The sequence below is a fragment of the Poecilia reticulata genome, linkage group LG17 (assembly GCF_000633615.1).
Source record: "Poecilia reticulata strain Guanapo linkage group LG17, Guppy_female_1.0+MT, whole genome shotgun sequence".
NCBI lineage: Eukaryota > Metazoa > Chordata > Actinopteri > Cyprinodontiformes > Poeciliidae > Poecilia > Poecilia reticulata.
Window position 1 is genome coordinate 163,021 of NC_024347.1, and position 26,404 is coordinate 189,424.

At 37.4% G+C, this 26,404-nt stretch overlaps 1 protein-coding gene across 1 annotated transcript in view; it reads left to right on the forward strand.

Moving 5' to 3' along the window:
- Positions 1-26,404, forward strand: part of astn1 (astrotactin 1) — a 369,159-nt gene that overhangs the window by 147,473 nt on the left and 195,282 nt on the right. Inside the window, exons 12-13 of the mRNA XM_017309852.1 lie at positions 15,613-15,779; positions 20,802-20,996. Of these exons, the coding sequence (XP_017165341.1) occupies positions 15,613-15,779; positions 20,802-20,996 (362 nt within the window). The remainder of the gene's footprint in view (positions 1-15,612; positions 15,780-20,801; positions 20,997-26,404) is intronic.

Below are 26,404 nucleotides of genomic sequence, written 5' to 3' on the forward strand. Positions count from 1 at the left end.
TTGTGCACACATACAATATGAAGGTTAAAGACCTTTTTTCTGTAAATCAGCTGCTTAATTAATCAAAAAATAATTTGGGGCTCTTGAGGGAGTTACTTTGGGGGCTCTCATAGAACGGGCATAGAGCATTTAATTTGTGTTCCCAGCAGCCAGGCAGTCCTGAGGTGTAAAAAAATTAAAATAATGTCACAAAAGAAATACAGTAACTTAGCTGATACAGTAGAACTCTCACAATACAAGGGCATACTTTAAATGTTTGTGATTTGATAATTTCCTTGTTTTATTTATATTCTATGCCGCTTGCAAAATTCMCTCAATTCACCTGTGCTCATTAGTGTTAGAAAGGTGTCACCAAATAAGTTTATTCCTTTGTGTTTCGATTCTTAGCTTATTTGCGTATGTTGTTTCTGTACATTTAAATCTATTTCTCATTATTCTCAGACATTTTCTTTTTTTGGCTTGAAGATTATTTGAGGCTTACTTCAGCTCCCTCTGTGTTGATTAATCTTCTCTGTAATGGCGTTTTCGCACCTGATAGTCCAGTAGACTTGGCTTGATTGGGGACCAAAATTGCAATGTTTGTTACATTTTCAGCTGGTGTGATGTGCATTCTCACTGCACTGAGTTAAACCATCCAAACGCTTTGAAGCACTTCATTCTTCACAAATTGTAAACAAAAATGGAGTAGGGTCAGATTTTAGCGGTCGTAGGACAAACAAACTAGAGTTCGATTAACAGGTTTTATCCGTTTCCTTGCTTTCTCCCTGCCACAGATGTACATTTCCTCTGATTAGTTCATCTGGTTCTTTTGTCCTTCAGTATTTCAGCTCCCGGTTTTTCATTATTCATTGCTGGATTTTTCCGTTCACCACCTGATCTCTCTGCAGTTCTTATTATTTTATTTAAGCCATCCGTTAAAYTGTGGTTTGTCTCTGCATTTCGGTCCTTACWAACCTCAAACATGCCCGAAACACTGTTAATTGTACACTCATCCCGATAAACACACGCGACACAAAATGGAACAACACACAAGCTTCATAGGCTGGTTTTACTAACTGCATTTATACAAGTAAAACATGTTTTTATATGGTCTCGCATGCTGGGCATGATCAGACCCTGTGTGACAGCAGCATAAGCAGAACAGAGGTTGTGCAATTTTTCTTTTCTATTAACAACCTCAAACCAAAACCACATTATTCACGACTCTTTAGAAGGTCAATCATCGCCRAGGTTGTCTGAGCTCCACTTTCCCCTATGCTGCAATGCACATTTACTCTACATCACCATTTCCACACGGCAGTATTTGTTCACTGAATTATGGTAATAGTAAAATGTTTCTCTGTTTAGATTCTTTTGTATATTTTATGTWGCACATACTCATTAYCCCGTTTAAGGCTCATCGATTTCAGCCACATTCCTCTGAGTTTGCCTTCATTTGCTAAAGCTGTCTGGAAGTGGGCTCCTGGCCTGCCGTTGCTGTAAATCAAATGCTAATTACACYGAGATTGCAAGAACAGATTGAACAGAAGACACAGCAGAAAGTCCCCCTCGCTCCGTTGTTTATGCAAAGCTGGCCTTGAATATAAACAAATGTACATCACGGAYGAGATGGAGGGATCAGGTAACGTCTGAAAGAAGATTTCTCAGCAGTCACTTATATGAACCAGAGTTGGAGATGTGTCTATAGCATCTGAATATCTTTTGGCAGATTAAGTCCCTGTCCTTATCATAGTTTGAGGATTTATTGGTGTTGTCTTTGAGCAAGATGCATCATTATTTTCTCATTTACTTACACAACACCAAGCGAGCAAAACCGTTGCTCTTCACCCACAGCCACACTTCCCACTCCTGTCCAATACCACATTGAGCACACTTTCAGCCTCCGTTGCATACATTAGCGTGGGTTTTTACTAATTATCCTGTRACTGTTGAGCTTATAAATGAGCTTCTCATCTGTCTAATCAAGGCGGTAAACTGGCTGCGCCCCAGCAATGCGATTCCACCCTAATCAATTAACACCTTGTCTGATTCGGTGCCGCCGGTAGCTGTCCTGTCTGCGTTTTAATATCTTCTCTTGCGAGAAATTCGGCGGATGGCGGCAGTGAGAGCGGACCGGCAGCCCTGCTCCGTCTCCCTGATGTATTGCACTCCTGGGGAGAAGCAGCGTGTGACGCTTGTGGAAGTGAGAGTGTAATAATCATGGGATGATTGTGAGATTAATTAGTTTCGTCTTGTCACTTGTCTCCCCTGCAAAATGGTGGAAAACAAGGATGATGTTGACAGAACAGATTGCCACCAAGATGGAGGATGTGAGTTACACCATCCAAGATCCTTGAGTAAAGTTTGTGTGCAAGAGCCTGTGTTTAACATGACATGCAGACCCACATCATTGCTAGCAATAGCATGTTTTATTGCTATCTCTGTGTTTTATGTTCATTGTATGGCAATGTAGTTTGAAGGAACACAATGAATAGTGTTTGGGTTATGAACAAAATATGATGCTCCACAAAAGACTGAGAATAAGTTTTKCTCTAACCAGGACTTTCCGAAGTCTAGCTGCTTCTCTGATTACTGCTCTACCCACTTGGCGTGTCWTGTTAGGGGAACGGTCGTCTCTTAGTAGCTTTGCAGTTATGCTATTCTTTTCCTGTTCATGGAAGATGGATTGGACAGTGATATTTGAGCTGTTGGAAGTAATCACGTTTGAACGCTATGCTACAGACTGATTTAAACAGCCATGAAAGCAGAATAACTTGTCCAATCAAAATCATTGTTTTCTCACAGATGGTTGCTTAATCCTGAGAGCATAAAGCATCCCCCCTGCCCCCCCTCCTCTTTTACTGCAGAGCCATCTCAAGCATCAGTAACTGGCCCTCCTCACATGCAAAGTCAGTTCAAACAGTCACAGATCTATGATCCCCTTTTTTCATGTGAATAGTGCCAAAATGATTTGCCCACAGAGGGAAAAGGTACAAACAAAAGCTACAGGGAGGGGTTATCTTTTTATGCCTCATTTACACAAGATAATAGGATTYCCATCCTTGTATGTAATCCCTCAGTGAGATTTGTGTGTTCCAGATTATAATAAATTAAATTGCAGAGTTAGCATTGAGAGGCTCAAAGTGAACTTGTTTTCTTCATAGATCTGCATTTCAGTTCCCTCKATTCATTTTTCTAGTCTGCAGAAGAAATAGAAAACCCACACAATTTTACTTCTTTGGAATGTCTGACCTTAACTGTGCAGCCAGATGTATAAACAGATTTTGAGACAGGGAGGTGCTTTTTAAACTCTGCTTTTAAGACAAGTCTCTCTGTGCTACTCTAGATTTAACTTGGATGCTGCTACAGTTAGGAGACCATTTGTGGCTCAGCTTACAATTTATGTGAACATTCTGCCAATATCAGGTCTGTAGGGCCTTTTATTTCATCCTCTCTCAAGTAGTTAGTGTTTACTGGTAGTTCTGGTATCAGAGCCGGCAGAATCCAGGCAGGCTAATGGTGCAGAAAACTAACAGGAGCTCATTTATGTCAAATAAAATTGTATTTTGTTATTGAGTAAAACTATCTTATGCAACCAACCTGTTGCCTTGGAATGACTCTTGATGGCAAAACTAAAGTTGCATAACTTTGTCAAAAAATATTGAGACGATTTATTTCCAACGGATGCTATTTGTAGGATATAAATTGCATCTGTATTTGTATCTTGCATGCAAATACAACATAGATGGTTTAAACATAGATGGTTTTTGCCACTTGATTTTTACAAAACAAACTACTGTGCAAATCACAATTATCAGAATATTTTTAGGGTACATATTYTTAAAACGTATATATGCAGAGATTAACTTTTTACTTATTTCTATTTGTGAGGAAAGCATCCTGCTGTAGTGTGTGTGGGTGTGCATGCTCRCGCATTGCATATGTTAGGGGAGTTTGACCGAAGAMATTGGTCAGTCTTCAGCATTGAGAGACTGCCACTGTTGTCCAAAGTGTTGTTTCAAACCACTGATAAGACAGAGCATCTGCTTCAGTGACAAATTACCTGGAYTATAAAAGTTTTTGAAAAGTAGTTCAAGTAAATGTATAGAAATACTTGAAATTAAATGACWATAAACACACAGTGCTTAAGCACATTGCTAGGTTTATTAGCATACCGCAGCAGCATAGACGTGATGCATTTTGAGCATCTGACAAGACGATACCAGAGAGAATACATACGAGATGACAGAAATGACTAGGCCACTCTAAGATTTTTTAATGTAATACATTATCTCACAAATAATGCTTCTCATCTCTCTTASTTTCCAGCTCCCAACATCTATCTTCTTTCTGTAATTGTGCAGGTRGTGGTAGACAGAAGGACTCTGACTAAAATGACATCAGTAATGGACAATGTGTCCTACGCCGTATGTGAAGTTGTTACTGAACAGTAGAGCTCCTTCAGTGACAGACTGCTGCATCCTGAATGCCCAAAGGAGCGTTATTGCAGATACTTCCTCCCAGCAGCTGTCAGACTCTATAACCATCACTGCTCCCAACAAAATCAATGTTTACATCCCTGCTGACATTTCCACGGTCATTTGCACTGTTTTTACTAATTTTTGATAACATTTCCACATTTAATGTTGCTGTTGCACCTCATTATCCCATCTGTGAAGARATGAAGGTTATTTCTTCTTCTTTGTCTAATTGATATGATTTTGGTGTGATGAATTTATATATCTTATATTTCCATYTTAATAATTGTAGCTTGGATTACTGCTGTCAGCCTACCTGCATTTGGTTTTGTCCTCCACCACCTTTATATGACACACTCAACTTCACTGGAAATCAAACAAAACGATTAAAGACTAACATCCAGCTACACACAACCTAATTCAGTTCTACTAATCCCTAGGTTATTTTAATTTTAACCAATGTAATTCATCTAATCCTTTATTTTGTCACCTAATAAATTAAGACTGAGTCCAGCTTCGAAGCGGGTAGGCTACATTACTGCAAAAGTAATGTGTGTTTGTATGACCTTCATCCATTTGTATTATTTATGTGTCTATATATGTGATTTTACCCTCTGTATATAACAGCTTTAACACATGATTGAGGAAACCAGATCTCATGCATAACAAAGAGCTCGCTGCACCCCAGACAATCTCAAAAAGACACTGCAAACACCAGCTCTGTTTTTGTTTCCTGTTAACATTGTGCCACTGTTTCAATCCAGTCTTTAGGGGCTCTTAAGGGCCAAGTATGTTCAGCCCGAAGTCAAACAGTCGACTTGTGGTCACACTGTTGCAGGATGTTTGTTTTTGCACACACACACACACACACACGCTTCAGGGCCAACAAGACGCACTGTGCCGAGCTCTTGTGAAACCCCTCCCGCTGCGGCATACGTCATGGTGTTTGGTCATATGTGTGGTTTACAACAGTAAGAGGAGAGACAGAGAGTGATGACAATTATGAATACGCAAGTTTGGAGGAGGAAATAATAATTGACGAGCTGTAAAATCTCATTTTATTCTTTATGTGCATCGCCGCACCGCATCAGCGTTTTGGTCCAACAGATGTGGGAGGCGACGTTGCTGTCTAAGCACTTTTTCACATTAACAAACATGACTAAAAAATTGYGACCAATCGCACAATAGTTTTGCGTGCAGAACGGGGTGAAACGTTCTCCAGGCGGTTGTGACGACATTTGACAACAAAGCGATATGATTTTTGTCACAGCTGTGAAAATGAGAATCGACGTTAGCCTGACCAAGCTGGACACTTTGKGGTCAGATCCTTCAGATAAAACTGTTCCTCTAATGATGGAAACTCTCATTTTACCTCTTTTGCAGTATTGTTTAGTTACTTTGACTAATCCACTTACTTCCAGCCAGGAGAGCGTCTGTGGCATTCTAAAAAAAATATGTGCTCTTTTCTAAAATTCACTTTTGATGGAACAAAACACTTTAATAAAAATGACAACCTTATGTTTGTCACAATTATACAAACAAGAACAACCACCGCAAAGGTCTTCACTTCACAAAAAACTTTTTTTTTTTCTTTTTATAAATGAGGTTAATCCACTTGTAGGAAAAGTTTTGGGGTTTTTTTTCTTTTTTTTTTTTTTTTTTTTTTTTTTTTTTTCACTATAACCCATAACAAGAAACACCATTGGCTGGCTGCCTTTTTTGTTTTTGTTGCTCTGGGCCATCAGCAAGACTCCCACAGTAACCTTGCCTGATTCGAGTTCAAAATTTACACAACATTTAACATTTCACWGAACTAAACGGTGACAAGATGCACATTATGCCTCTCTGAACAGCACCGTCCTTTTCAATGATTCTGAGCTGCACCAGACTTGGTGCAGCTGGCTGAAGCACTCTGCCGTTTCATTTTGTGTTGCTGAACCACCCCTTCGGCAGCAGAAACCAATCTTGACTGGGATCACACTTTGGGATACTAAGCATTGTTGAGGGGAGTCAATACTTGGCAAATGTACAACTAGAGCTCAGCTCTAAAGTAGAGCAGAGGAGCACATTAGATTGCCACTACTGATGTTTTCTCTCCTCGGGTCACAGGATTTTCCTGGATGTTGTGTGTTTAAACATAGAAGGTTGATCTTGTACTTTTCTTCCTGTTGGCTTGAATTAGATTTTTTTAAATTTTTTTACATTCTGTCATTAATGTAAATTATCTATGTATCTATGTAGTGTTTTACCCATAAAAACTTGCTTGTCTTAAACTAATTTTCAATACTATGTAATCTCAATGCTGCTCCCAAGTGTTTGAGAGGGATTATTATATTAGTGTTGTATTTTAAAGTTATAAAATAGAATTGAAGAGAATATGTGGTTCAAAAAGGATGATGATCAATTAAACATGCTGTTTTTACTTGAAATTTAACGAGGCTGACGATTCCTCCTCTGATAGGAAGTAGGAAACATATTTGATCAATCATTTAGTGGAGCATAATATTGTAGAATTGGCACCACACTAGACACCGTGGCAATTAAGTCAGTCTCATTATCAGAATCTGCACTTCTGCGGTTGTTGCCTCAATTAGGCACAGCCAGCTGTGAGACTGCTTTTCTTGGTTTTCAGGACACAACAGCGCTGCAAGATCTTTAATAGCGAGGTGCGATCTCCGGTTGTTTTCAGGTTTGTGACCCCGGATAATTCTGTCTAAAAGTCTGGTCCCTCATAAACAGACTCCAAAATAACACCTTCTCATTAGTGCAGCAGACTTTAAAAATGGAAATTCAGAAGTTGCTTTCTGAAAAATAGCTTTTTGTTTAGTTCCATGCCTGGCTTACTTTTAAACTTTTGTAAAAGAACCTATAGTGCCAATTCAGCTAGTAATAACGAAAGGTTTTCGCTTTAGGTTTGTGGAATCTGAGCTGTGAAAGTCAGGTGCACAAAAGCATCTAGGATAAGGGAGTGTGAACAAAAATGGCAAAACTAAACTTAAATTTGCCATCCATCTCTTTGACTTGCTTACCCTTCCTCAGAAGAGTGGACTTACAAACGCAGCTCTCTAAGATGACCTTTGACAAAGCACATCATCTAATCTCACAGTATATATATTCTTGAGATAAGTTTCTCTGTGGAAAAAAAAAGAGCATTAAAGAGCAGAGCACATTTCCCCACTCGGCCAGATACATCTTTAAAGGTTATGAAAAAAAAAATCTATCGGTTCTTAATTGGATACATCAGTCAGCATACCTTTAAGTTTCTTCTTTAGTTTATTAACTATAAAATTTCACTGTAACATTTCCAGGAGGAATGCAGTAGCATGTTTCAAAATCTACCAAATCGCACAATTGCAGACCTTAAACAAAAGATTCAAAGCAACAGCTTAAAAACTTTAAATTATGTTTTACCCATGGAATAGTCAAAAAAGGAGAAAAAAATCTAGCGCACATTTCCATAAACTTCTCGACATAAAAGTAACATTTTGCAATGATGGAACGAGCCAGGGAGGAATATACTGTATACATGGGAGAGAGCTCGTTGGGACAAGAAAAGGGTGAGAGTAATTAAACTAATCTCTGGACTGGGATAGCCAAAGGGTAAACAAAAACTAACAAAGAAACGAGAAAGCACGAAACATAACGTATCCAAGCAAGAGAATGACACAAAAGAACAAAAATGAAATGCGATAATGAAACAAGAATATCAAAGAAACAGGAACTACAACCAGACTACCAAAATAAAAAAGGAACTAAGGTTCACAAAGTGAAATAAACTATAGACAAAARCTCTAAACTCAACATAAATTGCAAGAACTAAAATACAGAACAAAAATGTACAAAATGACCACAGGTTTTTCTCACTATAACATCAGTATTCCTAGCAGTGCTGCTTCAGGATTGATTGTTACAAATGCCAGCCGCTCCATATATTTTTAAACTGGTTGGCAGTTTAGCTAATTTTTTATTTATTTTTTAATGGCCATTTTAATGATTACACTGTGAACACGTCCTTTTGAAGCTCTGGTGTGTTTTAATTTTCCTACGTTTTCTGCTGTTTGTTTCAGATGAACCTCTAAATGTGGTTTGAGTTGGTGCATCTTTAGGTTTGTTTATTTTTGTAAGCAGTGGATATTTTCCCCATTGGTGTCCAGTTTCCTATGTTGTCTTCATTAGGTGAGGAAGATGAAAATGGATAGGTTAATGGTACCATTGTACAGTTTTAGAATGGTGTCATTTTATAAAATAGTTGTTATAGTTTTTATAAAATGATTTTTCCAATYATAGATTCAGATTTGATGTTAATTTTAACACTTTATATCCATGTTGAAATAATCAACATAATAGAGATCCACGTTTTTGTTGCAATTTAGAAAGTTTCATGCTGTTCAGGCGTTTTCTGAAATAAAATGAAGACCAGGAAAGCGACAACAATTTAAAAAGTTGCAAGCTTTTTGTAAAACTATTTAACCAGTTTAAGTTTTTTTTGTGACGTACTTGTYTTGATTAATTAAAAACCCTTCAAGCATGCTGGACCTTAATACTCCAATATGCCTCAGTGATCATTTCCCCTTGTACGCCAACTATTCAAATATTCAAGAGTGCTTTTTTAGACGAGCAGAAATATGCTATTTTAACTTTAAAATCTTCTTTTTTTTCCCTCAATACAGGAAAATGTCAATTATGTAAAACAATTCAGCATCATAAACCTAATATTTCATATTTTTTCCAATCAAAGTCAGTGAGAGGACAGTATAATGGATACATTAATTGGTCATTTGTCGTCACAAGAGACTTAAGTTTACAGTATAAAAATCTTTCTTCACATTTATTTTAAAAAATAATCGACTTGTAAAGAAAATTGTAATCCAGGCATATATTGAAGCATGCATTTTTTTAAATCTAAGCTTCTATAATTTCACATTTCTGCACCAACTTTTCTTACCAACAACATTCCCAATCCATCCATGACTAATTTGGTTAATTGATGAATCAATAACATTGCCTCTAGATCCCTATAGGACTTGACCATGTAGCTCCAAAGTTAATCTCAGTTTTTTTTAATGATCACCACCATGTGAGAGGGGGAGTCAGAGTGCAGACAGACCTGTAATCTGAGAGCTTTGCTTGTTGGCTCAACTCTATCTTCGCTGTGAAAGACTGGAGCAATGCTGCATTACTGCAGACAAGGCCTTTGCTCGAATATACCATCACTCGCGAACAAGAACCCAGAGACACTTTAACTGCTCTACCTGAGACAGACGCTGACTCCCAGCCTAGAGGGAGCAGTCTTTTTCCAGTTGCAAATTGGAAAAATTGACCCGACTCTTATTCTGACTGCTTCCCGCTAAGGTGCAAACTGCTCCACTACATGTCAATGGTTGTTGTTTTGTGAAGATCTCTATGCAATGGCATAATCTGAAAAAGACACAGGCTAGACCTGGATTTTCCAAAACTATRCCCTTGTTTTCACAACTATGCCTTGACATCCTGTCCACGAACCCCACAAATGAGATCTGTGGCAAACGGCAATCCAGCGTGCGCTGGGAACAAGCTCAACAYTTGCTGTTGTCTTTGTAGTTTGTGGACGTGGACCCAAATGCAAACAGGACAASCACATGATGAAAATAGAATTTAATGAAGAAATTGAGGGACTGGCAGCACCTGAGGGAAACACGCAGGGAGCCAGGCAGGAGCAATGATAGACTCCAACAGTGAGACAAAGGGTGTTCAGTATAACCAGCTCTGGTTGGTGTCTCTCCTCCGTGCAGTTCATGTGAACACAGTTTTTACAGAAGAGTGCAGACCAAATCAACTGTACAGAGAACGTTTAGAGGAGGTGGTCTCGGTGCAGTTCCAAATGAATTCTGGAGCAGTTTGTTTGTGGCGTTTATGTGATCCGACTCCAGGTGTCTGGTGCAAGCTTGAGTCAAAGGCTTTCCCTTGGCCAGGTTTGCATTGCATTAGTAGATAAACACACTAAACAATGGTGGCAACTCTATTTTGTAAAGCATAAAGCCCCATGCAGCAAAGAAGACTTTAAGATATATTTTTTAAACATTTTGTTAACTTTAAAGAAATCTTCCTTCAATAATCCGGCATGCTTCTTCAGTTTTTCACAACGTATTATATAAAAACAAATTAATTACATAAAGAAATTCTCAGACTAGCTTAGAACACGGTATTTTCATCATGTATTTACTTTTGGTTCTTCCTCTTCTGACACGTCTGACCAATAAGCACAATGAACATTTTCAGAAGATTTAAAGTAGCAGGTTATGGTTTRCTTGGAGTTTTCACTGTTTGAAATATACTGAGCCACCCAAAAAAAAAAAAAAAAAGCTACAAGTTAACAAACTCATCTATTGATTCAGACCAAAGTAAACACAGTAGGTGTGAAAACAGCTGAGGAAATGAAGGAGCTTAAGTACTGAGACGAAGAAAATGACTGACACGGTAACCAAGTGAGTACAATCAGCAGCCTGTGGAACAGCTGGGGGAGAATCTAAGCAGGGAAGTGAGAGGAGAATGAATAATGGGCATGGGAAAAAACTGAATGGTGAAAGGTGAAGACTAATACTGACTCTAGAGTCTAAGGCAAAATGCACAGAATAGAACACAAGAAAAAAACAACTAATATTTAACCTAAATGAGTTTCATGGAAAAACTGTGACAATAACACTAAAATGATCAAAATGCAAATACAGGTGTGAAGCAAAAATACAAAACATCTGTGAATCATAACAGTTGTTTTAGTTGGACTAGATGGCAATTCTTTGAAATGCAATTTTTATCTTAATGTTAGAAACATGTCCACGTCAAAACTAGCATCACCGGTGAATTAGCACAACGCAAATATGGAGAGTGGGCGAAACGACTTGCATGCAGATAAAACGCCCGTACAAAAGAGATCAAAACCAGATTTATTTATTTCCTTTTTAAATATTTAACCTAAACCTTTTGTGACTTACTGACTAAAGCCTCTTAGGTATTTACATCCGCTCTTTCTGGAAGAATATTGCCTTTCAGTTTCAGTCTTTGCTTGTACCTATCAGCTATCAGTTGAATTTGAAAACTGCAAAGATGATCCAACTCCTCTCAGAGGGATTTGTTGCTGTTTGGCAATAGCATAGAGCTGATTCCCTTAAGCCTAAAAAGCACTGCAGGAATTTATCTCCATTAAGCAACGGGATTAAAAGCCGTGGTGGTTCAAGGGGTTTTCAAGAGAAGGCTTTGTACTGGTAGCTTGTTCCACAGAATAACAGACAGCACTTTTACTCACTGTCTGCTTATTAAATGATGCAAGAGTAATGGTGTCGGTGTTGTTTGTGTCAGTGGACGGCTAATATGCTGTCCCAAATGCTTGCAAATCTACATTCTGCCAATTTGACGAAACCTTCCTCCATTTTTCTATTATTTTGTCCACAAATATTTCCTCTGTCATTCTGAAATAGATGAAAGAGCAAAGAAATCAACAACAAACAAACAAAAAATCTTTTTTTTTTACTCAAGTTTTTTTTAATGATTTTGTTTAGTAAAGCCTGCTTTTATGTCACTGGATTACTTTGATACCAAAACTTTCCATCATTGTTGACCTCCTGAAGATATAGCAAACAAATTTAATGTATACTGTATGTTTCTTTCATGAGAGGAAGCTACCCCCTCAGCATTTCACTTTATTGAACAATGTAAGAACTACAAAGGCTTCTTGCCACGAATGTATGACTTGAGGGTTTGAGGCTGAAATGCAGATATTGAACACACAGCTTGTTGTTAGAGACTGTACATCAGTCTGAAAGCTGTTCTTTTCAGCAGACTTCAAAAGCCTTATATGATGCTACTAGTACTATGAAGTACTATGTGTAACAACACAAAAATTAGACCAAGTTTACTTGTTTCAAATTTATTTATTTTTTAAAGGTTTTTGAATGTTAATTTTCTTTTTATGTTCCGGTGGATTATTGACCCTAACTCTTAGAATAACATTGTTAATATAGTGCAAAATCTTAATATACAAAATTATATTTTAGTCAAATTCTCATTTATCCAAACAGCCAAGCAATTATGTTTAACTGATTATATTTTCAGTGATTTTGTTAATTAAACATGTGTACAGAAGAATACCAGTAATCCAGCGAGGATTACAGACAAATTTGTGAAGATCTCAATCAATAGCAATCCACAGGTTATCCACCTGTGTTTATTAGCTATTGGATAAATGGATAATAGCCCAGAGCTACTGTTGCCTCCGTTTGTCAGAACCTTGTTACGAATAAATAACCTGAGATTTGAAGCAGCAGGCCAGTTTCTCGTCAATATATTAAACACATGTAAGTAACATATCCACAAATCTACCAACTACTGCACAGGAGCTCCAGTAATTTCAAAACTGTTCCACAGATGTATTTGAAGATTCAATGTCTCATACGCTCTTTACATCACCAACAATAAAGTATTGACCATGACGTTCTCTTGTTTAGTGACAAAATCAATAACAGTTTATTAATAAAAGAGCACTAAGTTAACTCGCATCGCAGCCTCATTCTGCGCAGACATGTCTCCAAATATTTCACATTGAACATATATCATCGTAATTTCCATTTGTTTAAATAAAAAAAATAAAAAAACATGACAATGATCAAGTGACTACAACTGTGACATGTTCTATTGTGGAGGATTCCTGTAGTTGTTTAATTTTAATTTACAAGCTGAATTATATGAAACTTATTTGGTTGCAGAGAACAGTTTTATAATACTGATGCAAGACAATTTGCTTTTTACAATACTTTTCTAAAAGTGCAGGCAGAAAATCCTCAGAGCTGAATTATTTTCTCTGTAATTAATTCAAACAGATTTGATATTTATTCATCATGCCCTCCATCATAATATATTGCACTTCTATGCCATGTGAGGCTGCAGAATATTGTTATTTGAGTTCCAGCTTAGTCAAGTTGATAGACTTTTTTTGTTACGGACATGTAAAAAGATTCTCTGACCTAAGTGCTGAATTAGAGATGCCACATATGCCGCACATAGACTCCATTACTGTAAGATCTGTGTTCATAGTATACAAATGTTGCGGTAGTGATCTTATTCTGTGCTGTGAATTCAGACGTCATGTTTGCACTAATGATGTCGTACTTGTGTCTGCATGCCAGAAGCGTTGTCTGACACCAGCGTATGACACTTGGCCTTTCTTTCGGGTAAATCAACCCATATTTGTATCCATAAAGCCTTGAACTTAGCCAGATAAAAAGGACACAATGAGATTTGACAAAAAGTAACTTGCTCTGTCGTGCCAACGCAGCACACTGTCAGTCTTTCAGTCTTCACCCCAATACACACACGTTATACACCAACTGGATACAATTTCAGGCACAACCTTCCTAGTACTGGATTGGACACCCTTTTGACCTCAGAACTGCCTTAATTCTGCATTATATTGATTTGTCAAGGCTTTTTGAACATTTCTCAGAGGTCTTGATCCATGTTGACATGATGGTATGCAGTTGCTGCAGATTTGGCAGCTGCACATTCATGATTCAAATCTCCCGTTATACCAGCATCCTAAATGTGCTTCAGTGGCCTTCAGTGAACACAGTGTCATGTACAAGAAACCAGTTGGAGATGATTTAATCTGTGTTGCATGGTGCGTTATTATTTTTGAAGCAGCCATCAGAATGTGGAAACGTGTCTGAAAGGACAGACATGGTTGGTGACTGTACTGACAGGCTGTGGCTTTTAAACAACGTTAAACTGCTACTGCAGGGCCCATGGTGTGCCAAGACAAATAATGACAAGACATAATGTTGTTCCATGTCAAAAAATTTTGAAATTAGCAAGCATATGAGTTTTTTTTTGTTTTGTTTTTTATAAATTATGCTAAAACAACGGTAATCATTTAATTGTCAAAAGAGTATTCAATTCAGTTTCATTGTAAGAGCCTGCATCTGAATATTCTGGACCAACTTCTTATAGTTCAACATCTGAAGTTGCAACTGTTGCTGTTAGTTTCTCTGACATTTTTTTTTCTGTGTTTTGCAAATCATGGCGTGCCACTTGCATTGCCTTAAACTTAAACCACATTTTGGTTGCAACCTTTTTTTCCCCTTGGTGTGAGAAGAACAGATTACGCTGCACCTTGACAGAAATGCAAATGAGACAAGATTTTTACAGCAGACCTGTGAGCTTCATTAAGCCAAATGAGGCACCTGAACTTTGTACTGAATTCAGTAGGACTAGATAACAAAATGAGCCGGCACGGATACGTTGTTGCTTGAAGGAATTCTATTGCCGGGTCTCCATTGTGAATGCAGTGGTACCTTGTTAAAGTGTACTTCATCAAAGTTGCCTTTGAAGTATTAGCTGACAGAAGCTATTATGTGCAGTCGACTTGACAGGTCTATAAAAAAACATCATGGGAAATTCTGAACAAAGCTGTGGAAGACAGGAAATCTGGGGTGAATTCAGGTCTTGGAGCTCTTTTATAAATTCACTTCAATGCCGATTGTGTTTTAAACAAGGAGATGTCAAATAACATTCCTAATTTCCCAGTTAAAAAAAGAAGTTTGTTTTCATTAGAGAGAAAAGTCTAAAGAATCCAACTTTCTCCTTTTGTCATTAAGAGTAAAAAATACTGTGCAAATTAGTGTTTTTTTTTTTTTTTTGATAAACCAGAATAATTTTAAAATGAGATAGCTCTTGATTACAAAGTATAATTAATTACAGTGAAGAATAAAAGTTTGAATTCTGTAATTTTGCTAAAATTGAGCCATAGTGAGCAATTATTTATATTTTGTCATTAAAATAAGCTCATCTAAAAAAAAAACAACAAAAAAAAACATATAATTATACTTCAAAACAACATTTTGCATGTGTTACTATCGTTACTGATGTCACCAAATATTGAATGTAAATCAGTTTGTTGTGTTATTCGTTTATTCTGCATGGAGAGGTATTAACACAACCCTGCCATTTACTATATGTCTGCCAATAATCTAACACCAAGGGCCTAGTCTATTATAAGACTGGATGTGTTTTAAAACAGGTGTACCACTGCGTTATCGCCATTGGACCCAGAGAGCATGTGCTCGAGTTACACAGGTATTTAAAAGTATTAACCTGAGCCATTTCCTAACACTTATTTCCTTTACAGTGCCCTCCAGGGCTTAGTCCAATGAAAGATGGGACCGGGTGCTACGACCACCATATTGGCATCGACTGCTCCGACGGCTTCAACGGTGGATGTGAGCAGCTGTGCCTCCAACAGCTGGCCCCTCTAGAGGATGACCCAACCCTCTACAACATCCAGATGTTCTGTGGGTAAGCAACAGCACAAGTCAGCGGTTTATATGTAATTACTCTTAATTAATTTGTTTCATAAACCTGTCATCTTAAGTCCTGTCATCACTAATGAGACGGGGTGTCATGCAAACCTTTATCCATCCTTTCAAAAACTCAGGAAAGAAATTTCAGTTCAATTCAGTTCAATTGTTACATATTGAAAAGGTTTTCTAGCCACTTGTACATCCAGTCCTTGGTTGGACCTTTGGGTTTTGAATGTTAAAACAAACTCAGACTTCAAAAAAAACCACAAAAAAAAAAAATCGACCTAAATATAATTAGAAATGCTCAAAAAACATTGAGCATAACAAATATTAAATGTGCCGATTTAATATTACATGAAGTACAATTCGCATAATTTTATACGTTTTTTTAGTAACTTTGAAGGCATTTCAATAAAAGGATTTAGTATACCTTATGCAAAAGAAAACAATTTGGCTTGGGTGCCCTTTCCATACTCTTGAAATATTTCTTCAAAGTTGATAAAAAAAAAATCTACATTAATATCATGTAGATCTGCCAACACCCTCCATGCCAGCTAAACGGAGGGATGGACACAGCATGTCGCTGAGTGCCTGATGTTGCTATGGCAACTAGGTGGTAACTGACAATTGATTATTGTGGCTGGTGGAATTCATCCTTTTTCCGTCTTCATTCAATTCCATGTGTGGATATGTAAAAATATGTATGTTTTTCTAGAAGTCAAGAGTGTACTTCTTTCTGCACTTCTATAAGAAACTTGGTCATCTCAGGATGCATTGTTAAAAAAATCTAGACTATATTAGACGAAGCTAAAACAGGAAAAAGTGATTACATCTAAAAGGGTGTGCGAGAATATTGTATAATCAGCTGTAAGTACTGAATTATTTTAAAAGAAAATAAGAAAAAGAAAGCTTCAAACCTAGTCTCAAATTTAAAGATTGGCTCCTGAACCCACACTGGAATTTTATGTCACAAGAGAAAAGAACTGATCTGAAAATTCTGCTTCCTATAAAAACCTATGTGAAAGTTTTTACTTCTAGACAGAGAGGAATATGGAACTGTACAATGAGCTTAATCAAAACTTGATTAAAGCTTTTTATGCAAAGCTGAAAAAAAAAACATTAAGTTATTAGGAAAAAAAATAAACTCAAGCATACTTGTTACTGCACCAATCCGCTGGAAACATTTAAATAATTGTTTGGACATTATGCTAATGCTAGCTATAAAAACATTATTATTTTATTTCTGAGAAAATAAGTTCAACAGACAAAAGTTATTTGTTACATTTTAAAGCCAAAACATGGTGATAAAGGCCTTTGAGTTGTTGTAACAGAACTGCGTCAAAGTACTTGGCTGTTTTACGATTGTTTACATAAAGACACTTGATGAACCAAGTTGGGACTTTGCCTTTTGTTGTCATTACATGTTTAACTCTCAGTAAATACTGAAAAATAAGAAACTATGAGGATATATGTGATGCTTCAGTATGGTTGTTTCAGTGATCTAATGTTCTATTATCATTTTTTTCCTTACATTTTCCATACAATGTATTTTGTTCTTTTTCAAGGTATTTTTTAAATTTACTTAGGATTCCTTCACAGACAGAAATTATCTCAGAAAAATGCAGTTCACAACAACTATTAAACCCACACTAGATATCCCTGCAATAAACATTGAATGTAGATTATTTAAGTCTGGTTGGGGTGGTTGAAGAAGATAAGTTGGCATGTTATACAAAAACAATCCATCTTGTGAGTACTGCTGTCATTTCTGAACTGAATGTATTCCTTACATAAATATGCAAATCAAACTGTCACTTCTGAACGGATATATTTCTGAACAGTGTTTGAGATAAAATGTCACCTTTACTAGAGTGCTGCAAGAAAACTGAGACACTTTGTCTAATATTTTCACAATCAATCCAACCAGGTAGCTTCCATCTGTTGTATTTACTTTAGGTTCATGATTCAGAAATTCAGCACAGACTGAACAACGTTCCCTCAACTTGTAACATTAGTTGTCACCTCAAAATGCAGTTTCATCTCCACTAGATGTTACTTTTGTTGTGCTTAACTAAGATTGTATTAGTTGAGGGAAAATATCGCTAACATATTCACGATGTGCTACACCAGATCTTTTCTCCCCTCTGCATCCACGTGATTATCAGACAGAGGATTGTTAGGAAGGAAAGAGAGGTAGCGTCTAAAAGAAATGTATGGTTGGTGTAAGAAAAGCATTCGTCATGATGTGTTGGTGAAAGGTTTTTGGAACAGATGAGTGGCTATGAAGGGCAAGCTCAAGCTGTAATTCCTTATGCCTGACATTTTGAGATATAGAGAGTCAGTCACCTTGTAGTGACAGCAAACTAAAATCTGTCTGGCTTTTCTTTTTTCTCTCATATCGACTTTGGGGAAATAATATAATAATATTGATGTCTATTTTATTACACTGAGCTTGGGTACTAGATTGTGTCATGAGCCGTAAGGGTTGATATTTTTCAGCTGATCAACAACAGCAGAACAAATGTGAGCAGCATTTTGAGTTATTTACAAATTCGGAAAGTTTCGATTCTAAATGTAAAATACTTTGCAATAAATAATGTCTGCTAGCATTGACTACCAACTTTGCTCAAATTGATCTCATACACAAACTGAATTCAAACACAAAGTTTACCATTTTAAAACCGTAAAACACAGGGTGGTTTGCTTTATTTCAACAGACTCATGATCCACAAAGACATGATGTGCAACAACACATACAAAATAAAAATAAAATCTTATAAAAGACTTGCATACCAATGTTTCCACAAAGCCGACTGGTATCTTAATGCACTGACAGAGGGATGTGAAAACATTGCAATAAATAGGATTTTAACTTGCATATTTTTGCAACAAGAAATTATGAAAATCTCTGTTTTCTCAAAGATGTACGTTTTTTTCCTCTTTTATTCTATTTCTACTTTTCCCTTGTCCTGTCACATTTGTTAAGCGATATCTACATTGTGYACATTAGTACAACTGATCAAGACATGACCACCCGCATAAACCGACAGGCCAGGGAAGACATGCATTATTCAGAGACGCAGACACAAGTCCCAGGGTAACTTCTGAGGAGCTTCAAAGATCCACAGTTCTGCTGGAAGAATCTTATCTAGAGAGCAACTAGTTGTGCTTTCCACAAATCTGCCACAAATCATGTAGAAAACACTTCAAATATGTGAAAAAAAAAAAAGAGCTCTGGTCATATGAGACGAGAATGAACTTTTCACATCAACCTGAACACACAACATAATTTCAAGCATGGTGGAGAAGGCGTCATGCTGTGGGGATATGACTCACTTTGAGTTTATCTTTAGTCAAATTGATAACTGCAGGTGTCTTAAGATGTCCAGCTGAAAACAACAGAACACAGGTGATCGGGAAAGCTGCTCGCATTCTCACTAAAACTAGGAACAAATGTTTTAAGCAGGGACGTGGACGCTGGCCACAGGTGACGCTGGAGGATTATACAGTTASAGGCTACAAGAAGACATGGTGGAGGATTACTTTGCAGCAGGACAACGGCTCATAACATACAACCAGAATTAATGCAGTGACTTAAGTTAAAGAATGTCTGTACATATTTAGAATGGACCAGTCAAAGTTCGGAACTAGATCCAAAGAGAATCTGAGGAATGACTTGAAAATTGATGCTCACAGATGTGCTGTTTCCAATCGGCCAGAGGTTAAGCAATTTAGCAAAGAAGAGCAAAAATGATTTATTCATTTAACTTTTAGATTTTCTATTTGTAAAAGAAACACAAATATCTCAGTTATCCACTGCCTTCTGCTAGTCTTGTCAGTGTCCTCAATTGTTTTGTGGGTTTTTTGGGGTTTGTAGTTGTGTTAATTTGTTGTTCTGTGTTCCTTAGTTTCTTATTTTTGTTAAATCAGCCTTTTCTGTTCAGTCTGTTTACTTTCTCTCGCCCCCTGGTGTCATCCTCTCTCCCTCTCTCTCTCTGCTCTCCCCTCACACTTGCAACCTGTTACCTAATCAGCCCTCTTCTCTTGTTGCAGCATTCACTCTCTCAGTATTTAACCACTTTTCTCTCTCTTGATCCTCACTGGTTCCTCTGTCATACTTCCTGGGATTTATTTTCATGCTCTGTGGCTCTGCAAGCCTCCTGTGTTTTTGTTCCTGTGTTGCTTGTAAGTTGATTATTTTTGCCGTTTTGAGACCTCCTTATGTCTTGTCTGCACTTTGGTTCAACTCCTGCTCTCAGCGTGACAGTTCTGTCTAATAATATCCCAATAAAACACAATGTTGATTTTAGTTGGAACATGACAAAAAAAAAACTCATGAAAAAGTCATGTGGTATGAAAACCTTAGTAAAACAAATTTCAGATTTGATGGTTTTTTTTTTTCTTTTTTTGAATTATCTACTCACATAAGCCACCAGCATTTCTCATTAACTTCCCTCTAATATTCGAAAGCCAGAAGCTATTGTCATCTCTCACTTAAATGTCATGCTGCAGAGCAGACACAGTATTTAACACTAATGTTACATCAGGGGGTGTTTCAGACTGCTGTTTCATTTAATTCATTGCAACAGCATTCGGTTCTCGTCTGTTCTCATAACGAGGACGCGGGTAATGCTCAGCTTCATGTGGGTGCCTAGGAATAGCTCTTTCTTCAAATTCGATATTTAGTTGGGAACTTTTTCTATGCAGTAAACATGAAGGCTTATCCCCTCTTCACCCTTCCTCTCCCCTAATTTTAGATCCTATATTCTTTCTGTGGTTCATTTTATGGCGGGTCTTGTACGACGACATGTGGAAACGGCATCAGTTAGATATCAAATGTAGATTATTTGAGAATCCTTTGAAACTTTTAGAGGCACGAGTTTCCTCTGAGTCCTAATCTTATTTAAAAAGATTAAATACATTTTTAATACTTTACAATAAGAATTAGTAGGAAAAACAATAATCTCTTAAAAAAATATATATATATCTTTTTTTTTTTTTTCAATTATCATTCCAGTTGCATCGAGGACTACAAGCGCGGTCCTGATGGGAGGTCATGCCTGCCTCTGTCTGAATCCTGCACTGAGGGTGTAGACTGCGGCGAAGCGACGGACATCCCTGCCAACCAGACCGTCTTCGGAGACCTCTTCTACGGTTACAACAACCACACCCAGGAAAGCACCTCTGGTCAGATACTGAAGGCCACATTCAGGTAAACACGACAGATGTTTGTGAAATGCGGTCTGTGGTAGACTGCCTGCCATTTGTGCCTCAGCAGGTAGACAGCTGGGGGGGGGTTAGGGTTTAGGTTCCCACAGTGCTGACATATTTCTGATGGATCGCTTTCAAATAACAAACTCTCTATGGTGGCTGGGATAATATAGGTTGCTGCGGCAGCTGCATATGAGAGATAAAATAAGGATAAAATAAACTTTGCTGTCCTATAAGGAATGTCATTTTGGGCTATGTGCCACTAGCATTAAAAGATATATAAGGAAATTAGAGTGAAATATAGCAACATTTCTCAAACAAAAAGAAAAGAAAATTCTTTAACACACACATTATGAAACTACTGAGCTCCATACAGTTCAAAAGTGGCATACGAGTCACTGTACATAAAACAAACTAATGCATATTTCAATTTATGATGCATTAGTGCTAGCTGATTGGTTTTCATTTTAAATTGAGTCTGAGCCAGTACTTTATTGTTTTGTTGTCAGGTCTGTGTGTCTGTACCTCTCTGCCATTTCCCTCAGTTTTTGTGTTGGGAGGCAGAAAGCTAACAGAGGTTTTTATAATAATGGCTACCAGATTGCAACAAGAGATGCTCTAATCTACATTTTCTGGGGTCTAACCTATGCTTTTATTAAAACATTTTGTGTTGTTCTTGTCCTCTTGTTGTCAGTTAAAATTAAACAAAACACTCAAACCCTGCCAGTTGTGCAGCTTGGAGTTGTGCACCTACCTGCGGTTGTCTTTTCCTTTGCGAGATAATACTACACCTCAGAACAAGCTTTTTATGCATTTATTCACATTATCCTGCAGAGCTGCTAAATTTATATGCAGACTTCAGAGGCAAAGGTGGGATTGAGGGGCAGAATGAACATTACAGAAGTTTGAAAAAACAGCTTTTGCGCCACCGGTGTCCAAATGTTGTGGAAATGGTCTTAAACATCACTACTTTCAGCACCAAAGTTTTTCCATAACAAGGTTATGTCCTATGAAAGGTCACATCATTTTTATTTATTTCTTTAATTATGTAAAGCACCTTGAAATGCCTTTCTGCTGAAATGTGCAATACAAATAGATTGTGATTGATTGATTGATTGATTGATTGATTGATTGATTGATTGATTGATTGATAATCACGTGTTAACCTGAACAATAGTAAAAAGTCACAGAAAGCAGTTTAGTCAAAAGTGTTTTCCTATTTTAATCAGTCACACATCACAGGACTGATTTTAAACAGCTGTTAGCAACTTTCATTACCGATCAGATCAGTATTGCTAGCTGTAAGCAGCTTCTCTGTCATTTGTTCCTTTTGTTTCAAAGTCTTCTTACAAACTGCAATCACTTCTGAATTCTTCATCTAACATGAGGCTGTATAAACAAACAATGGAGAACAGTAAGCCAGGCTGACGGTTGGATCAGTTTCTGGCCTTAGCTGACGGTTCACTGCCAGTACAGATCTGATGCTGACATTAGAGAGGATCGCCTTCATCTCTAACCCCAGTTTGTCACTGGAAAACTTGTCAGCTCTTAAAATCTTAAATCTCAGAGAAATGTTTCATATTCCACAATCCAGTGGTTGTCCTGGATTCTTAATGATATTAAGATATCATATTCTACACAGGATTGGGCTCTCACATCAAGCTACCATGTGGGTGGCTGATTACCTGTCAAACAGAACCCAGAGAGTTCAATTGGCTGGCTTTACTTCTTCTAATCGTACGGTTTTAAATGGTGTCCCACAGGGCTCAGTTCTTGGCCCACTTTTATTCTCTATTTATATAAATAACTTGTGTGAAAATCTGTCAAATGCTTTTTATCATTTTTATGCAGATGATTTAGTGATTTACTGCTATTCTTCATCACTTGTACAGGCAATTGAGTATTTGCAGTCTGCTTTTACTATAGTTCAAGCCCGCTTACAAACTCTGAAGTTGGTTTTGAAGGTGGATAAGACAAAGGCAATGGTTTTTTTACACTCTAGGAAACTATCAGAGATCCCTCCATTGCTTAAAACTGCTGTAGGGACACAAATTGAGTTTGTCAGTAATTATAAATATCTTGGCTTTATTTTAAATAAAGAACTTTCTTTTACAAATCACATAGCAAATTTGCTACAAACACTGAAAATAAAGATTGGGTTTTAATACAGAAATGGTTCTTGTTTTTTTCTTAAAGCCAGAAGTAAATTGGTAGCTGCAACATTCCTGCCACTTCTGGATTATGGAGATGTTTTATATATGAATGCTTCGACCAAATGCCTTCAATCATTAAATACTGTTTATCATTGTGCTTTAAGGTTTGCAACCGGTAGCAGACGTCTCACACATTATTGTGAACTGTATGCAAAAGATGAATGGCCTCCTTTAAGAGTACTGAGAAACAATCACCTGATGATCCTGATTTATAAATCTCTACTCGGTTTGGCTCCAGCATATTTAAACTCTCTTTTACATAGATCTATTAATTCCCATTCTTTACGCTCCAACAACATTTTTCTTTTGCATGTTCCACGTTGCCGAACTGAAAAAGGAAAGCAAGCTTTCAGTGTGATGGCTCCTTTAGCCTGGAATCAGCTCCAGTCTGAACTCAAGATGTCAGAATTGATTTCACTGGACTTATTTCGAGCGATTCTTAAAAACAGGCAACGAGATTCTCTGTCACTGTTTTGAAATTGTTTTATACTGTTTTTTTATACTTGTGTATATGTATTAATCAATTTTATTTTGTAACCAGGTTGCTGTGTACTGCAGACTTCTGCCCAGGTCCCTCTTGAAAATGAGATCTGGATCTCAATGGGGTTTACCTGGTTAAATAAAGGAAATAAAAAATTTTAAAAAATGCCTTCCTGTCTGTGCTTCACCATAAGGCGACCTAGAATTGAAACAGTTGCAGAGTGCTGACGGTCTGTTTTCAGATTCTGAACAGCAGCTGAACTCGGTGTGACTCATTCTGTCAGTAACATCAGACTCGGGGTGTATAAACAATGATTTTAGATCCTGATGTTTGGGTCCTCAGGAGGGGAGAGCCTTGGCCACAAGACAGATACTGGACTGACACACTGCATGACAAAAAATAAAAATCAGCCACTTTATCACCAAGTTGAAATGTGCCTGTTCAAACGTCCCTTAACAGCAATTTGTTTCATCTTTGGACTACATACCAAAAATGTCAATCTCAGTAGGGTATTTAGTACAAGCTCTTTGCAAAATACGTTCAGAGAGTAATGCCTGCAGACTATCAATCAATAAAAACTGAGTAGTTCAGAGAGACCTACTATACCCATTGCGCCTACGCTTTGAGCCGGTGGTTTTAAACTTTACTAATGATCAAATAAAAGCGGGCCTTTGTGGCAGACTCCTAAAATAGGTCCTTTTCAATACAGCGTCTTTCAAAAGTATTCATTTCCCTTGAACTTTTCCAGATTTTGTCATGTTGCTGTGAGACACTTCAATGTTTTTGTATTGGGATTTTATATGTAAGGCCAACACAAAATAGTGCACACGTATTTAGTTGAAGGTAGATAACTCATTGTTTTTTTGTTTAGGTTTTTTTTTTTTTTCATCTTATTTATAAAGAAAAATCTCAAGTGTAAAAATCTTCAGATCTCATCTTATTACTAAATAAGTTTAATTTCAACTCAGTGCTGTGATGTGTGGGCCGCTGAAACTTCCTTGAGAATGTTGGGGAACAAGCATCAGGAAGACCAAGGAACACAGCAGACAGGTCTGGGAGAAAGTGGTGGAAATGTTCACAGTAAAGTTGAGTTACAAAGTAAAATCCCATCTCTGCTGAGATTAAATTTTCCCAAGAAGAAAGATGAGCAAATATTTTGGGTGTGATGTCGTGAAAGATCGTTTCGCAAAGTGCTCACTGAGAGAAGATGAACACATTCCACACTTTTTAGATTTTTATTTGTAAAGGTTTTATTAACTAAACTGAAAGAAAACATTTGAAATGGTGATATGTTTGAAAGGAGCTCCGAATCACAGGGTTTTTAAAACATGTTTTCGGGATAAATGCATGATGAATAAAGCATTTGGACATTTCTCTGGAAACGGAACCTACTTTTTTTATACTTGGAAGTAAAGCACATCCAACACACCATTTAACCCAAGTCTGCAATACGTATCATATGAACCATGTTGGCGAGTGATTTTTTTTACATCGCCCACAGTGGTGTTGGTTTCCCACTGGCTGCAGATCAGCCTTTGAGATTCTCCCGGGGTGGGGACGCGTTTCAGGTTGCACATTAGCAAAATGGTTTCACAGGACGTGAAAGCTTATCGGATTGAATCRGTGTCTGTAAAAGTTGTTTCACGTGGGGGCGAAGATTCTTTGACAGATTTTCTCTGATCTCCTCGTCAAAAAAATTGAGAATGCCGATAAGAATTTGCCCTCATCCAACGTAAAATCCAGGAAAGTACTCAGGTGAGAAAATAGCGAAAAAAATAATCACCTCACTTTTTATCGTGAGGCTTCATGTTAAACACCCGTACAAGTTGAACTGCGCATCCTTTCTAATTTGTACAGGATTTGAGTTGACGTGGACAGCATTTTGAGGGCGGTTAATTATCTCTGTCTGCATGCTGTAATCATCTCCACTGAACTCAGGAAGCCAGAAGGTCAGCAAAGGCATCTGTGGCCCAGGAATTTAATTTGGGCTGTGCATGGATTTTGCCGCCGGAGGCAACACACCCACTTAGGGAACCACCACCAGAGTCTCTGAGAGAGAGGACTGGGTGAGGCAGGGAAGTTAATATCATCAATAATCTAAATCTCTGCTGCTCTGATCTTATTTGAAAGAGCCTTCTGAATGGAAAACGTGATCTGAGCCAGACTTCGACAAACACCAAATGCTTCCTGTGCGGATGAGGTGCTGGAAGAGGAATGGAGACTCTATCGGGAGGCATGGTTAATGGAAGACCTAATTATAAGAGATTGCAGCAAACGAATTAAGGCTGACCAGGAGCCAGTGTGCTGAAATTTWATTTTACTGAGCTGGATATACACTTGTGTGCAAAATGAACAAATGTTGAGTTACTTGAGCATCGCAGCTGCACACCAGAGATCCGTTTGAGGTTTGACGTTTGAGAAAACTTAAGTTTGTATTTTGAAATCGAACCCTGTACATTACATTTTCACACACACACAAWAAATGTCAATTTCCCTTTAAAGAAGTTAAATATTATAATTAAAGGTAACCTGGGAGAATGAGTTTCTCATAGAACTGGATTAAAAATGTGACRTTACAAATAAATAATTTAAGCCATTTTTGAACTGAAGCATCTACTAAATGCATGTACAGTTGAATCACTTATTGAATCAGACGCCTGAATAAATTGTAGTAAACATTAAATAAATGGAACATGGAGTCGGTAATAAAAGATA